The sequence below is a fragment of the Octopus bimaculoides genome, chromosome 2, assembly GCF_001194135.2.
Source record: "Octopus bimaculoides isolate UCB-OBI-ISO-001 chromosome 2, ASM119413v2, whole genome shotgun sequence".
Lineage (NCBI taxonomy): Eukaryota > Metazoa > Mollusca > Cephalopoda > Octopoda > Octopodidae > Octopus > Octopus bimaculoides.
This window is the reverse complement of record NC_068982.1, coordinates 99099250-99117231: the sequence shown is the minus strand read 5'-3', so window position 1 is coordinate 99117231 and position 17982 is coordinate 99099250. Positions and strand designations below refer to the sequence as shown.

Sequence of the window (17982 nt, the reverse complement as noted above, 5' to 3'; positions counted from 1 at the left end):
GGCACATAAAAGACACCATTTCGAGCGTGGCCGTTTTCGTGCGGGTGACACGTAAAAGCACCCACTACACTCTCTGAGTGGTTGGCGTTAGGAAGGGCATCCAGCTGTAGAAACTCTGCCAAATTAGACTGGAGCCTGGTGTTGCCATCCGGTTTCACCAGTCCTCAGTCAAATCGTCCAACCCATGCTAGCATGGAAAGCGGACGTTAAACGATGATGATGATGATGATGATGGCCAGACATGTTTTTCAGATATATAAAAATCTTGAAAATGTAAAAGGAAAGATGATAGCATGTTATAAAAAGTAGAAGTGTTTTAGATTTATATCTATCTTTTTGATCTTGTGCGATTTTTGGATTTTGGATCCTGTGTGATCTTAATAATCATTTCTGCTATATGTTATAAATGTTATGATGGACATAAAAGTTAGGTAATTTGGTAAACAAATTTAGAGTTGTCATAAGAAAAAAAAGTACCTTTTATTGTCTCCTTTTTCAGTTTTCACTGATTTTTAAATATTTTTTGTTAGAATTCTTTATTGTGTTCTACTTTAATTTTATTTGTTTTTCTTATTCTCTCATTAAGCTGTTTACTTGTATATAGTAAACATTCAATAAAAGGTTAATTACCATAGCTGCCAACTTTTCACAGATAGCATTAATTAAGAATAAGCTGACATTGTTTAACTATGTCATTTCCTTCAATTGTTCCTATTTAACCTTTTGTATGGAGTGTTGCTTGACCTCACTTATTTTCAAGACCCACTGGAAGTACATTTCAGTTTAGATGATATTATGCTTCTTTCTGTCAGTAACGTTTGCCTGTCAACTCTGAACAACTAAGAAAATATATTTTCTTTAACCAATGCTCATTAATATTACATTATATTCCAAAAATGTTCTCTCACAGTCAGTTTCTTAAGATAATTTCTTGCATTAATTTTGTGTTGCTAACATATTTGATGTGGGGAGCATAAGAAAACTAACTAGAAATGATAAACATGCCAACGGAAAACAAAACACCTTATTAATCGGTGGTAACTGTTATAATTTTAATTACTTCAGCATGTGTGGGAGACAGCTTTGGTCATGTTTTAGTTTTATTTTGACCTCAGATTGCACTTCATCATCCTCATCATCTTCATCATTTAATCTCTGTTTTCCATACTAGCAATGGTTGGATGATTTGATAGGATTCGGTAATCTCCAAAGCTGTGCCAAGCTCCAGTGTCAGCTTTGGCATGGTTTCTAAGGCTGGATGCTCTTCCTAATGCCAACCACCTTACATTATGTACTGGGTGTTTTTTTTTTTTGTGCCACTGGAACTAGTGAGATCACCTAGTAAATTGCAAAACAGAAAAAGAATGGTAAAAGGAAAGTCCCTATGACTAAGTGTAGTGTATGTGGAGAGGATATTAGGGAGGGAAGTGGGCTCATGCCAGGTGTTGAGAGACTAAAATACCTTAGAGGGATAAGAACAGGCTAAGCAGTGGTGAGGGAATCACTTCATAAATGTACAAAATAATGCACTGGTTGGTTTAGCAAAATAGAATTATTTAGACAATTTTCTTTTATCAAAAGCTTACATCTCTTTCCCATATATTAGTACCTTATGCTATCAAAATACAGCAACTATTTTTTTCCTCATTGCACTTCATCACAAATGAAAAGTTGATGTTGGAAATTGGTTGAATAGTATTGAAAGCTAGTTATTGACGTTATCTTGTAGGCTAGTGGTCAAAATTCTAGAGTCAGTTGTTAAATTGTAGGAGATAGAAAAATACATTGATGATTTAATAAATGATAAACAGATTTAGTCTTATCTATCTTTATTTCTGAAGAAATTAAGATAGAAAAGATTAGATCTGTTTATCTCTAAAGTTTAGTCCTTCCTCTGAGAGTCATGAAAATAGCGAAAGTGTTGTCTCATTGGTTGCTAGCTAAGCTAACTAGTCTATGACCATACTAGCAACACTCTTTACTTTTTTAACTGTTGGAGGAAATGGTAAATTCTTCATTCGTACTCTTCTGTGTACACTTCTCTGGGTCATTTGTTTTCAAATCAGACCACCACTAGTTTCCTTGGAGTTTATATTTTGTTTCATTTATGAGCTTGCAGATGGTAGGCCGATCTAAGACTTTGGGGCTGAGATAGATGGTTAACTGAAGCTAAAATTCAGTTTGAATTTTTATGGGTTTGTAATTTGTAGGAATAGTTGAGGCAAATATAGTGTTTCAAAAGGATGCTTAAGAAGGGATTCAGTCAAGGAAGTATGAGGTATGTTGTGGGTGGTATGGGAATGTAAGGAAATGTAAGCTAGTTTTGACAAGGAGTAAGATTTAGTAATTATAAAATATATGAGGGGATTTTCTTTAAAACATAAATTCTAACGAGAATATATAAAATTGAAGAGTATTGTACCAAATATTTCTCATGGGGTTTAAATATTGTCTGCAGTTTTGCTAATGTGTTCAACTCCAACCTAACCAAAACTACCAGTATTAAAATGCAATATAAATTGGCATCTAATATATGCACAAAAATATCTGAGATTCAACAAAATATGGTGTTACAAATTAAAAACTGTTCATGTGGCTGCCAAACATTTTTTGCTTTTATATATTTTTAAAAAGGATTTACTGCTTTTCCATTTTAGAGAATAGAATTAGATGATTTTCCTTCCTTTATTTCATAGAAAAATATTGGTTATTTATATTGATTTGACATTTCTTTACTATTTATTTTTTTTACTGTTAATTTTTAAATTCATTATGTACAAACACATGTTGAAGGGTTTTAATGCTGTGTTTGTAACTCCCTGCTGATTGAAACACTTAATTCCAAGATATGATGGTGCATGTATTGAATTAAATATAGCTGTGCTTGGTGCATTTGTCTGTTGTATCCTGAATATTTACTATTATTTAAGGAATGTTCACAGAATTCCTTTCTACTTTGTCTCAATATAGAAATATCTTGGGAAAATTTACATAGGATTAATATCCAAAGAGACATAAAGTAAGTAAAAGAGAGTGAAGATGTAGGTAATACATATACATTGATATTGTCCCTGTCATTTATTTATTCTCTAGTTATTTTGAATGATTATTTCAAACCTATGATATGAATAGCATGGTTATTTGTAAATTAAACTTAAAATAAAGTATTATCTACATGTGTGCACAAGTATTTGTTGCATATCAAAGATTATCAGTTGACACAAATAGTGTATGTTTGTGTGTGTGTGTGTGTGTGTGAGAGAGAGAGAGAGAGAGAGAGAGAGAGAGAGAGAGAGAGGAATGTATGTAAAAAGCCGGTTCCAGTCTTGTTCTTTATTATAATGTGGAAGTACTATGTGCTTTTAGAGAAGAGTTTAACTCCACATAAAGTTTTGTTGTACCTATTGAATTCAATGACTGAAAGACAGTTCTTCCTTAATTGTTCAAAACCAAGACCATGACCCTGATCCAAATTGTAGTTAGATTAATCTGCATGCATTTCCAAATACAATAGTCAGGTGACAGTATTTGGTACCATTTGGAAAGGTCAGCTAAACTGGGTCTGGTTAGATAATTTATACAATCGAACAGTAAATGAAAGAATGACATTAATCTTAATTAAAAAAAAGTTAAGCATTCAATATATTCAAGCCTTCAATGTGTGATATATTCTACATAAGCTGTGTTTATATTTACTGATTTTTGCATATATATATATGGATGTATGTGTACACACACACACACACACACACACACACACACACACACACACACTTTGTATATTCTTACACATATATATTTAAATATGCACACAGAAATAATATTTAGTGCAGCATAGTTTTATAAAGCCTTTGATTTGTTGGAAACTATTATATTTTGAATATTTCTTAATATTGAAGACATTAATCCTTTAGTATTTAAACTGTGTCCAGCCAAAATATTCCACTTGTTTTATGTTCAAACCAGACAGATCTGATCTCTCATACCTATCTACAATGTTATTCTAAAATTAAGTAATCACATTATCAAAATCTCAAAGCTATGAGATAATAATGCATGATTAATTCAAAACAATGTGAATAAATAAAGCATTACATTTGACAGAGTAAATCTGAATGCTAAAACGTTAAACTAACTCTGTCTAGTGTATGTTGACTCAATTTCAGTTTATAAGGTAATAAAAGTTACAAGGAAAATTTGTTTGAAATTAAGAGAAAGATTGCTGGGTGTGACAATGACAAATTTACTCATCTTCTTGTAGGCAAGACGAGTTATAATAGAATCCAAGTGTTAACTTCAGCCAAATTTTCTGGAGAAGTTAATGAAAGAAACATGAGATTCTTATCTGCAGGTAATCCTATTAAGTTACAGCATGAGTGAAATCTTGCCAGTTTCTCCCTCCACCTTAATTTTGTGTGTCTTATTTATTAATCCATCTTTTCTTACCCACTTAAATCTTTTAATGGTGTCTTTTAGAGTTTGTTTAATTCAAGAAAAGTACTGAAGCTTGGTTTATAGCTCAATAAGTTTTTATTCAGTTACTTGCACTGATCTGTATCCATCTGTAAGGCATTTTATCTTGACTGAGCTAAGTTTATTTTTTTAAAAATTCATAGAATAACCTCAGGAAAAAGAAGTAAAAATAATTTGGAATTACTCTTGAAACTCTTCATCAAAAGAAATAAAACCAGTTAAAGTTTTTGTTATATTTCACATACATGCTGTTAGTGGTGGAATGGATTTCTTTCCTAAATAAGGCTTAATAATAATCTGAGTAAAGCATATCCAAGATGAGTTAGGTTTCCTGTTAATGAAATACACTTTACTTAATCATGGGTTCTTCTGTACTTGAAATTATTGTTTCAAACTTTGGCACAAGGCCAGCAATTTTAGGGAGAGGATATAGTTGATTACATTGACTCCAGTATTTGATTGGTATTTTATTTTATCAGTATTTGAACTCAGCATAAAGAGCCAGAAAGAATAATTAAGGATTTTGTTCAATGTGGTAACAGTGCTATCAGTTTGTTGTCTTTGTACAGGAAATAATGATGTCTTTTGACTTGACATCTTACAATTTTGTATACTTTTTACTGATAATTGTTTTATCTAATAGGAAGTAATAAATAAAAGGCATTTCAATCCCACCCATACCTACTTGATGTTAAAATGTAGGTTATTTATATGATCAAATTTTGATTGTAGAAAAAGATGTCAACTCTTTATGAATAATTAAAAAAAAAAAATGTAAAGCATCTACTTTAGCTCACTACAACTTTTCAATTGCAGTGTTCCTTTTTATATGGTGCAAGAACAAAGAGTGTGACTATTTTAAATTCTTTTGAATATTTCATAATTATATCAAACTAAATTATTGAGTTGAAATTACACTCTGACTTATTTTGGTTGTTATGATATGAAAGGAGCTCATAACATTGAACCTATTTAATTACATCTCTTTATATTTTGAGTTGAAATCCAACAGAAATCTGGGGGAATCAAAATATCTACCATTCAAGCACTAGTCCAATATATCAGATCAAAAATCCATCTCCCAAAATTTGTAGCCTATTAGAAAAGATCACTGCCCATAAAACTACTACTTAATTTCCAGTTAAATCAGCACTCTACTCTCTCTCTTTCTCCCCCCCCCCACTCTCTCTCTCTCTCTCTTATGCTTTGCAGTGTAGTAAATGAAATAGGCAAGATTGAGGGACGCATTTATGGCCATAGTAAGAAGAGAACTCATGGTAATTGATAACCTATCTTTATGCCATTATGTGGGAAACATAGGGAGTAGAACTATTTCAGTTGTACTTCTAAAGCGTTAATCATTTGTTTATATTCTTAATGTGGATTTATTTTCAGATTTGTCATATTTCTAACATCTCAGTCAATAATTATCAGGCAACTGTTTGTAACCAATCTCTTAGGAAAGTTTCTCATCTTTTCTTATAATTTAAGCTCAATCTTTTTTAATCTAATGTTCCTTTCACTGAAGTTATGTTATTAACCAGAAAATTAAGTTACCATTAAAATTACCTTATAATTACTTATTTTAATTCCCTACATATTTCCCTTTATAAGCGACATTACTAATACTACTAACATGCTGAAAAGTTTTTATGTTTGCTATGCTACAAACACTGCTTATATGGATTGTTTCGAATTATTTTATACTTCCTACAGGTGGTTCACTAATCCTTACAGTACAATGTTGTTTTCCCTCTTATAAACTAACAATTCAAATTTTTCATACAATCCTGTTGCGACTGTACGTTCACTTTTGGAATAACATTTAATTTTCATGAAGTTTTTCATGGTTTCCTCCTGCAATGACCTTTTTATCTTCCCAGAATTAAAACAAATTATTTAAACAAACTTTTTTCATTTCTCTTTTACTGTTTTGTCTTAAATCTTACAGCTATACAGAATCATATGAAAATCTGTTACTATTTATTTCATGATTAGATAAATTTTCTTAATTCTTTTTTTCTTTTTTTTTTAAATTTGATTTATTAATCTTATTCATTTAATTAATTTTCATTTTCAAAATTTTAACTTTGAATAGATTTGTTTTAATTTTAATTTTTTTTTTCTTTTTCTTTTAATTTATTCTTGAAACTTTTAGCAGAAAATATGTAAATATGGGCCCAAGTTGCTTCTTTTTCTTTTTAAGCTTAACTTTGAAAGCTTTCTAACTGCTTATCAATCTTGATCTTATTAATTATGCCTGTAATATCTTCTGAAAATCTGTAATTAAAAAGGTGGTGACTGCATCGGCTGAATATATTTTGACAAACTTCTGTCTGGTAGTTTACTTATTAAAATGAAACAATGATATTGTTTGTTGGGTTTCTTACTTTCCTATAATCAGGTTTGTTTAATTTGTTTTTTGGCCTGAATGTATTTGGCAAAGCTGTGAAGGAAGAAAGTGGTCTTATCTGATACTTTATTTGTAGGAGGAGGCTGCTTGACTGTCTTTATACAGGAGCCTGCATTTTACAAGATATTGATGACATGCAAGTTAGATTAACTCTATCCTGAAGATCTAACTGACCAGTAAAAATATTTGGAAGGTTTAAATTTGCCTTTTTTTTTCTTTCTCTTTCCTAGTGTCAGTTATTTCACAGGTTCCCCAACATGCCCTATAACATATGTTACTGCATTTAGTTCCATCTTTCTATATCGTTAGTCTAGATTTGAGTTTGACATCACTTTTCATCCTTCAAAGAACAATAAAATAACCGTCTGATGTGTACTAAAGCTGTCTAATGAATGTGTGGTCTTGTACCACAATCAGTTGAACAATGGATAAAATATATTACAGTATTTAGATGTGTTCCCTTATGCTCTAAGTTCAAATCCAAATCCTTTGAGGGCCAGCTTTGCCATTCATCTTCCCATGGTCAGTAAGTGTAGCTAAGTGCAGGGGTCATTAATAACTATTCATATCCCTTTCTCCAAAATGTGTGGACTTCTGTAATATGAAATCATTATTAAATGATAATAACAGTAAAATATAAATTAAAATTATCAAGACTATTGAAAAGGTTGCAATATGCAACGAAAATTTTTAAATTATCTGTTTTTTGTTTTTTCTTAATATTTTTTTCTTATTATATATATATTTATTGTCTTTATGAGTCCTGGTAGTTAATAATGAGAAGTTGTTTTATCGTCTATGATAATGTCAGAAACTATTGAACAAATATCATCATCATCGCTATCATTTAACATCCATCTTTCATGCTGGTATGGGTTAGACTTTGACAGGAACTGGTAAGCCAGAGGACTGTGCCAATTTCCACTCTCTGCTTTGGCATGGTTTTCATGGCTGGATGTTCTTCCTAACACCAACCATTTTACAGAGTGAACTGGTTCCTTTTTATGTGGCACCAACACCACCAAAATCTGTGGCATGGATGCCCTTCTAAATGCCAACCACTTTACAGAGTAGATCGGGTGCTTTTTATGTGGTATTAGCAGTGGGAAGGTTGCCAAGTAACCTGCAAGACAAAGATCTTTTGAGAGTGGGACGGTATATTTGTAAAGTAAAAATTTTAAATAAATTTCATTTAGGTAAAATGAGGCTGGGAGAGACTTGATAAAGATTCATTAAGGAGAAAACTGGAATAAAGGATTCACAACTGCCTTCCCCGCACACACTTGATTTTAATATTTTCTTGTATTCTGATGAATTGCACCCAACATTTCTTGTGCAATTAAAAATTATAGCTATAGGCAAAAGTTTTCGTTAAAATTTGTTGAAGAAATTGAGAAAAATGAATAAAAACATTATTAAGCAAATAAAATAAATAATATAATTCTCTTTCAAGATTAAAGAAACTTGGGTTATAAAACTATGCAGTAGTAGAGAGGCACCAACTCAAGATGTATATTTGTCATAAATTTTTATCTTGGATTGTGTAAATTCTTTATACCAATCCTTTAACATAGTCATACTTCCTGTTTTACTACTTGCTGCTGATCAGTTACTTGATTAGTTTGTCAGCTAATGCAAAATAGCATTCGAAGAAAAGTTTTGTTTTTCAGCTTCTCAGCAATGTAAGCTAACAGTACAATCTACAAGTCCAAGGCTCTTTCAAGTCTTAATTGCATTTGTAAGTTTACTAAATTATTATTGTTAGTATTGCTTTAAAAGATTAACTACTTATCCATTTTATTTTTATTTTCATTTGACACGAGTCCAAAGTATATAAGCATATCAAATCTAGTAGTAGTAGTAGTAGTAGTAGTAGTAGTAGTAGTAGTAGTAGTAGTAGTAGTAGTATTTGTACATCATATGATGTCGATCTCTCTTTTTAAGGCTTCAATTGTTGGTTGCTCCTAACTGATTGTTAAGCTGAGAGAATAAGGTGACCTATCATCAAATTTTTTGTTTTATTTTTTTTTTTCTCAGTTAAGCTTGTTTTTGGCACGGAGCTGAGTCATTCATAACATGCCCTGCAGAAGTACAGAGCAACAAATGAACAGACTAGTTAAGCTGTCAGTTACTTAAATGTCACTTCATACTACTTGGTGTTTTTCAACATTTACAAGCTTAACCTCAACAATCAACTCTAGGGATTTCCCTATTTCTCAGTGTAACTATTCCCCACTGTCCCCAAACTTTGATGTTATGTGACTTGCTAGCTGGTTTTACAAGGTTTTTCAAGTGTGTTTTGTTTTTCATTTTGAAATATGTGTGAAAGTGTATACTTATGTGCATGTGTGAATGTAAAAACACTGTATCACATTAAGCTTTTCTTTCTTTCTTTTTTTCACACTCCTGTTTTCCATTTAAATAAGCTTAGAGCATTAACAGTAATTTTCAGTGAATTTTATGTTTAGTGAGTATATATATTCCTGAATGATATTAAAAAATTCAGGTAGATTGCTACATTCATTCAGTTAAATATACTTTCCATTAATGATAGCATGATGCATGCATCTAGCTGTTTCAACATTGTTCTAGGAATTGCGTTAATTTAAGATATCATCTTAGAGTTATGCTGTTTTACAACATTTCTATGCGTCTGATTTTTATTTACTTAAACTATAGATATGGATAACATGGAATCTAAACTTCTCTGTTCAAATTACAGCTTTGTGAAGCATATTGCAAGTTTCAAAAATGTTTAGATTTCTCCACAGTGATCAAATCACTTTAGAAATTAATGTTTGAGATGAAATGATGTAACTGAAGGCATAGTTTTATGTTTATCTGTACTGACTCATAGTTCAAAGAACAGACTCAACTTTGTCTTTCATCCATCCAAGTTTAATAGATAACAGTTATATAATTAGATTATGTTAATTGGCTGCTTCTTGCATTTTATAGAGAACTTTAAATGGAAAGCAGCCAAAATAATAGAAAAGGAAATGGTATGCTTCACCGCGTTTATTTTCTTTTTGATTTTCAAGGTCAAATGTAATAGAGGTTTGCTTTACCCTCCATCTCTCTGGTTTCATAAATTAAATTTATTTCCTATAGATACATTGGGTTTCCTTCAGAAGACTATATCTCTATATAGAAATAAGCCTTGAGTATGTTAAAAAGAATTTGAAAGAGCTTGTTTTAGACTGGGAATTAAAATTTCTGTGTATAAAAAAAATAATCCCTTTAGTGAATTAATTTTTAAATATTTGACTGCATTTAATATTCAGTATTATTAATTTTTTGTTTAAATTGTGTAATTAGTCTTTATAGTTGACATGAACAATACCACAACCTCTTTGTTCGTATCATGAATTTCACACAGCCTAGGAAATATCTATTTTTGGATAAGTTATTCTTAAAGAAGTCGCTTACAATAGGGCTAGCTATACAGGATTTGTTTTAAACTTGTCATTTGTTTAGAATACAGTCAAATTTAGACACATGCTGTTTATTGAATTTAGATGATATATTATGCAGATCAATTTCTTCAAGATCATTGGAAATGTTACTATAATCAATAATCATTTTTTAGTTTGATGTAAAATAGAGAATAAACATCATCATCACTTTTGTATACATTTCCAATCTTGCAACAAATGGTGTGTGTGTGCATGCGCACGTGTGTAAAAGCTAAAACCGAGGCAAGGAAATTGAACCAGAAGTCTTTGCTCTGTTATACTTGATAGGTTTGTATTTACAAGATGGTAACAGAAGAAAATCTTCCTATTTTTTTTTAATAAATAAATGAAAAGCTTTTGAGCAAATTGTATCATAGTCATTGTGGTGTTTGTACTCCTGGATAAGATGCTTTACTATATTTGCTTCAACATTCCCAACTGCCAGCAGGATCTACTACTTTCAAAGATAAGTGGTAGGCTACTGAAAGGGCATTTAGCTATTATAAAATATTACTCTATCAATGTGAAAGTATTCAGTTTTAAAAATGCTTGCTATTAATGCCAACATTGGAAAATGTAAAATAATCATCATTTTATCATTTTTTCTACTTTGCAATGCTGGCATACATTTGAACTGGTCAACATATACCATCTGAATTCTGTTTCATTATGTCTGTGAAACTGAACATCATTAGAATTCACCTGATCACTCGTTCTGTTTTTAGTTTATTATTGCTTGCATGGTAGTAAGTTTGCTTCCCGATCACATGGTTTTGGGCTCAGTCCCACTGTATGGCACCTTGGGCAAGTATCTTCTGTTATAACCCTGGGCTAATCAAAGCCTTGTGGGTGGATTTGGTAGATAGAAACTGAAAGAAGCTTGTTGTGTGTGTGAATTTATGTATATGTCTGTTTGTGTCTCCTTATCTTGACATCATGGGATAGTTGAAAATGAGTGTCACTGTCATACAAGTAGTGTCACCCATTTCCAATATTCTGCTAGAATATATCTTACCATGGGGGAAATATTAACTTACATGGAAACAGGTGAGAGGGTTGGTAAAAGGAAAAGCATGTGACTGTAGAAAATCTTCCTCTCTACACTCCGTATATATATAAGGGCAAATGTTGCTCAGAGTTGAACTTGACCAAATTTGTTTCTTATTCAGTACATATATAATGTTTTAAACTATATTTTATACATGCACAGACCCTTCAGGCATTCACCTTCAGGCATTGATTAGCTCTCAAGTTTTGCAACTTATTACAGTATTCTTCCAATTGCTTAGCATTAGGTAATCAGCAGTGATTAGGAACCATACCAGTGTTTTGTCATATGCTGATAGGAAGTCTTTATGTACTATTAGTGTCTGCGTTTATTGTTTCTCGCTAGATTCAACAGCTTTACATGCATATAGTCATAACCAAGTAAATTGTTTGATATATATATATATATATATATATATATATATATATATATATATTATTACTATTTTACTGCAACTGCATTGGGATAAATATCACCAGTCTCTTAACATTCAAGTTTCCCACTCATGGAATAGGTACTATGAAAAGTTGTCATTTGTCACTCTATCATTTTATAATTGTTGGTTCAATGAACTTGTAACACTGGGTTAAATCATCCTGCTGTAGGTCAAGGGAAGGCAGGAGAAATCTCTCTGGAATACCTCCGCATTGAATCCCTATAGAAAAATTCACTCTTTAGTGATTCTCTCTTTATGAGACGGTTACATAACTAATCACTGCCACCACCATTGCCATGCCTGAGAATAAATACCATTTGGAGGATTAATTGTTATTAGATCAGCATTTTATCCTGAGGGGATTTGTCTTGTTAACAATGGATAAGATAATTTTCTCACTAATTTTTACACACACACAGGTGTGTGGTTAAGAAGTTTGATTCACAGCCACATGATTACAGGTTCAGTGCCCCATCAGTAGAATTAGTACATGGGAATTGTATGGAAGCTCATCACACACACACACACACACACACTCACAGCAGTGAGAATGAGTGCTCAACACTGCATTGGTGGATAAATATTTTTTATTTGTTGTAGCTGTGTTAACCCAGAAGTAAAGTGTGTGCGAGTGTGTGTGCGCACGCGTGCACGTGAATCTGTGTCTTTGAGAATGTTAACATTCAGTAAGGTTTTAGCATGAAACTGCTTGAGCAAAGCAATGTTGTTATGCTGACATTCCATGTCAACAAATAACTGTAGCTCCATACTTTTGAAGGTAAATGGAATAAAATTCCCTAACTTAAAAAACAGTTAAGGTTGGTCACAGGAAGAGCATCCAGTTATCAGATATGGGATGACTTGTGTACAAATTCTCATGCTTTTAAGATGAGGTGGATTTGCCGTATAATATCTTTCTGTGCTTTTTAGTTTTGTGTTGTCAGGCTCAAGCTTGTCAAAAACTGATCTTCCTTCATTTTGAAATCTCTATTTACGTTCAGTAAATTCCATCACAAATTTATGCCATATTTTGACCTAATGGGTATCATGGATCCACATTTAATGACATACTTGCATTATTTGTTTAGGATCTCATTTTTATACTAAATCATGTTTTCAGTGGCCAAATATTTGAACTGTCACTTAACTTTACATGCAAATATTTAAAGTTGTAGCTCATGACTGATAGGCTAAAAGACATGGGCATGACTGAGTGGCTAAAAAGTTCACTTCCCAACTATGTGGTTTTAGGTTCAATCTTACTCTGATGTCTTAAGCAAATGTCTCCTACTATAGCTCTCAGCCAATCAAAGTATTGAGAGTGGATTTGATTAGCAGTAACTGAAAGAAGCCCATTGTGTATATGTGTGTGTGCATGCATGGCTATCTTTGTGTTTATCTGCATTCACACTTCTCTGAAAATTGGTGAACTTGAAGCAATGTTGTTGTTGTTGTCATTTTCTTTGTCAACAAATCATCTGCTGGTTTTGTGCCTTTGAAGATAAGAGATCCCTTACTTAAAAGTGGAAAGGTTTAGTGACAGGAAGGGCATCCAGCTGTAAAACAACAATGCCATAGTAATGTACTCATTAAACTGATGCTACAATGAAAAAATTAACATAAATACAAATAAAACAAAGTAGCGCAATTCTCCATTAAACTTGGTAAGATGCTTTATGTTATTTTATTCAACACCTCCTGTTTCTATTTCACTCTTCAAAATCCTGCTGGTGTTGTTTTTGTTTTGCATCCCTCCAGCATGAATGGAAATAAAATTTGTTTCAAAAAGGCATTGTGCCAAGGCAAAAAGTAATTATTTTCTTTATTAGACCAGTATTATATTCTTATCTCAAGTAGTAAAATAGTAAAGATGGGAGAAATTCTGTGCTTAGATTGCACATTTACCAAATTATTGATGTAAATTTAGCAAAAGTTTATTATATGTAATTCACTTTTATATTGATCTTTAATAACTGAGATAAATACATTTCTCTTAAATATATGTATTCATTGTAAAACAACTGGCATTTATTTTTGTCAGTTAAATCCCCCCTCCTCCTGTTCCTTTAGTATTGAGTAAAGAAACTGGTTCCAACCCAATGATTTACTAATGTTATGAAAATCTGACACATAATTCAATGTTTTAAACAAGGTTATTATTTTGAGAGTATTTAACGCATTTTATTAATACCTCTAAAGAAAAATAACACTAATCAGTCCTATAAATAGTGTCTTATTTACATATACACACATGGACACACAAGAAAATATACACCATTTCATGAGAGAATTACTTTTTATTCAGTTGTTGAACTGATTTACATGAAGCATGGGAAAATACTGGAAAAGAAAGAAAGGGAAAATACGGAAATTTATGTTGATTGGCAGGAAATCTATATCTGTCTCATTATATTGGCCAATTACAATGATCATTAGTGAACAGCAATGCCAGATAGATAAATTTACTACATTTGGCTCCATCACAGTAAAAGCCGAAGAGCTGGTTTATTTTTTTGTTCAACAATAGAAATTTCATGCCATTTTCAGCAGTATGGTAGTAGGAAGGTTGGCTATGTTGTTCTAAGTTCAAACCTTTGTAGTTCATTCTCTGTATATATCTCATAGCAGCAGCTTTCATTTTTATTTCAGTATATATGTTGCAACTGTAAAACAATATGCAAATGTTCAACAACCGAGGTATTTTATGTATAAAACTAGAAAAATAATTCACTTGACTAAACTAAATATATTTTTTGCTTGGCAGGAGAGATATACTCAATGGAATGTACTATATCACTGACGTTTATTTTATTGATCCTGTTGTTGGTATTCAAAAGGAAAATTCATATACGAAGGCATTCAAAATTGAAACAGTGATACATAGAAACAGTCCAGCAGAAATTCTATAAATGTTATATCTGTTGGGACACGTTTTAGAATTAACTTAGTCATTTTAGCCCACTCTCTCTTCTGTTCTCCCCAACTTATTGGATCCTCTTTAGGGCCTTCGTATTACTAGTTATGAGGTGATCATTGCTAAGTTGAGACAACAAAAAAGGCACTCATACACTGTATGAAGCAGTTGGTGTTAGGAAGGGCATCCAGCCATAGAAATCAAGCCAAAGTAGATATTGATGCATGACACAGTCTTCCAACTCATTCAAGCTTGCCAACCCATCCAACCCATATCAGCATGGAAGCTGGATGTTAAATGATGATGATGATGATTTCTTATTTTGTTTTGTTTTGTTGTATCTCTGAAAAGCTTGCTGAAACACTCTTAGATGAAATAAACATTAGAGTATTGAAGGCTTGTGTTTGATGAAAATGTACTTTTTCTCTCATGCATTGTGGTCCTTTGTCATCATGTAATCTCCTGAGTCACATTGCTTTCTGGCACTGTTCTATCCTCTAGACTACATTACTGTAAAATATATAAACATACGTTAGAATCTTGTACACCCCTCATCCACCTATCATGATTCTCTTTTATTAGTCATTATCATTCATGCCTCTGTCTTTCATTCTTCTATCATTCATACCTCTAACTCTGGAGACAACCAGCAGGTTTGAATGAGTACTAAGTTTTAATGTTAAAGCTAAGTGAAGACACATCTTAGTTTGTGAAACCTAGAAAAACATTTAGTGAATTACAAATACTTGACCATTTTAAATCAAAATCTTTACTATCTCAGTTTTCTGTATTGTCACCAGCTGGCCTTGTGTACAATCCAGATTGATTGTAAAAAAGTCTTTTTAGAACATCTCTTATTGTTAGTACTGATCTTTAATATATCGAATTTATCCTTTAGATAATGTCCTACATCTGGTGGTATTAATAGCAGTGTATTGTGTCATAGTGAGTGATACATCAGTTGAATATATTCTGTATACATTATAATTGTCACTTGTGAGCTATAACTATAATTAATTCATAAATCCCCATTGACATTTATCTTATCAATACTACAGTTGCTATATGGCTACGAGCTGGTAGAATTGTTTGCATAGTGGGAAAAATGCTCAGCGGCATTTTGTCCGTCTTTATGTTCTGAGTTCAAATTCTGTTGAGGCCAGCTTTGGCTTTCATCATTTTAAGGTCAATAAAATAAGTACTAATTGAGGGTACCAATTGGGGTTGATAAAATAAGTTCACCTCCTCTCTTGAAATTACTGGCCGTGTGCCAAAATTGAAACCAGTTGTTTTATTGTGAAAACAAAAAATTACCAAAGCATTTTATAGATATCACAGGCTTTAAAAAAAAAATGCCATTTATTAATCCTTTGCTGTTTATCATTATTCATATTTATATATTGATTTTTAGCTAAGTTGCCTAAATTTTGCCAAGTTACAAATCAGGTATATATTTAGAAATAATAAAAAAACAAAATCAATAAAAAACAAACAAAAATCAATATTACCTTGAAAAGTTATTTTTTAAGTGAGAAGTATCCACATCTTTCTCTTGTATATTTTTTTAATTCTCTGTAGAATTATAATTCCATTTAGAATTAGTATAGATCCTTTTTCTTAAAACCCATTCATTCTTTCACTTTCCGTATCTCTATTAAGCTCTATGTGTGTGTGTGTGTGAGTTTCTTTGTAACATTCTGTAAAAATTTGAATATTCAAAATAGTTTTGCTCAAAAAGCAATTTTCCTACCACCAATTTGTACCGTTTTTGCTCAGGAATTTTATTTTACGTCTCCATGTTTGTTACATATGTATATCATATTCAGATTTAATATTTTTGTGAGATTTTGAAATGTCATTTTCATTTAATTCCTGTATACACCCAAACATATTAGGAATTAAATTAGTATGAAATTACTTGCATTCTTTGCCACATTCCTCTTAACTGAATTTACATCTACCTCACTATTTCAGTTATTTCCTGATTGAATTGATTCTTATTACTCTCCAACTCCCACTCTTCTGCAGTGGGATGCTTACAGAGAGTCTTATTACATTATGGAACTACCTTCTGCTAGTATGGTGACTAGAGAAATTGCCTTCTTCACTTGGATATAGTGCCTTAATAGCATACTTTATAGCTATTGTGAGCTATTATATTATATAATTGCAAATGAAGGATATTATTATGAAGTTCTGTTCATTCGATTATCAGGAAATAGATTATATGAATTTATGATAATGGATGTATTATTTCATCTAATTTAAATATTCTTTCTTATTGTTGTGAATCTCTGTAATGAATTGTTAGTCAAAATAGGTGATGTATTATATCTAGCAATTATTAAAATTTGTTAATTAGTTAACTCAGTAATAATATTATCATTATTGTAATCATTAATATATCTTTTTCCCCCGACACAGATTTTATAGAATTCCTTTGGAGACAATACATTATTTTCTTTGGAGTAATGGTTTGTTTTGTTTGAGAGTTCACTGTTGTGAGAGTCATTACAACAACAGATAATACATACAAATTCATAATGCTGAATTTGTAAAATTTTTCAAATGTTAAGTAATCAGCTAAAAGGGATATAGGTGATTAGGTATGCTTTGCTGATACAAAATAAGTTGTGATATAAAATATTACCCATTTACTGGAGTAATAAAGAAGTTTTTTACTTTATAGTAATATAGAGAATACATAATATGTTAATATTTTCCACTTATCAATAGTAGCAAACTCAAAGTACAGATGTTGTACATATAGAAAATTTCTGTTTTGCCATTAAGGTGTCAGTTCTGGCTAGGTAAGCCATTTTAGGAGTGGGTGTGAAAAGGAAATAATATATAAGCATTTAGTGAATGCTGCATTCTTCTATTGTTAGTGTGTATACTGTGTGTGTGTGTGTGTTTGTATACACACACACACACACACACACACACACACACACACACACACACACACACACACAAATTTACAAAAAAACAAAAGACGAAGACGGGTGTGTAAACAACAAACAGATGTATTAGTTTAATGCTCAAGAATTGAGAAAGTCTTTTATTTTTCGAGACTATGCTTTTTGAAAGAAAGGAACACAGAAATAAACAGGGAGAGAAAATCAAAAAAAGTTTTAGTGGCTAGCGATCTATCATGGTGAATGCCGGACAGAGGGGTCACACAGGAGAGCTAGGAAGAAGGGGAAATAATAAAGTAGTGGTGATCCCAAAACGAAGGTGCCT

The 17982-nt window shown here is 31.7% G+C and overlaps 1 protein-coding gene across 16 annotated transcripts in view; it reads left to right on the top strand.

Annotated features, from left to right (window-relative positions):
- LOC106868181 (disco-interacting protein 2 homolog A) overlaps positions 1 to 17982 on the top strand; it is a 262625-nt gene that overhangs the window by 97081 nt on the left and 147562 nt on the right. For 13 of the 16 annotated variants that reach the window (XM_052978508.1, XM_014913330.2, XM_052978512.1 and 10 more), the window contains exon 3: positions 4262 to 4351. The exons of 2 other annotated variants lie outside the window; for them this stretch is intronic. In XM_052978508.1, coding sequence (XP_052834468.1) covers positions 4262 to 4351 — 90 coding nt within the window. Of the gene's footprint in view, positions 1 to 4261; positions 4352 to 8525; positions 8625 to 17982 lie in introns of those variants that run through there. One more of the 16 variants, XM_052978514.1, reaches the window with a different exon arrangement.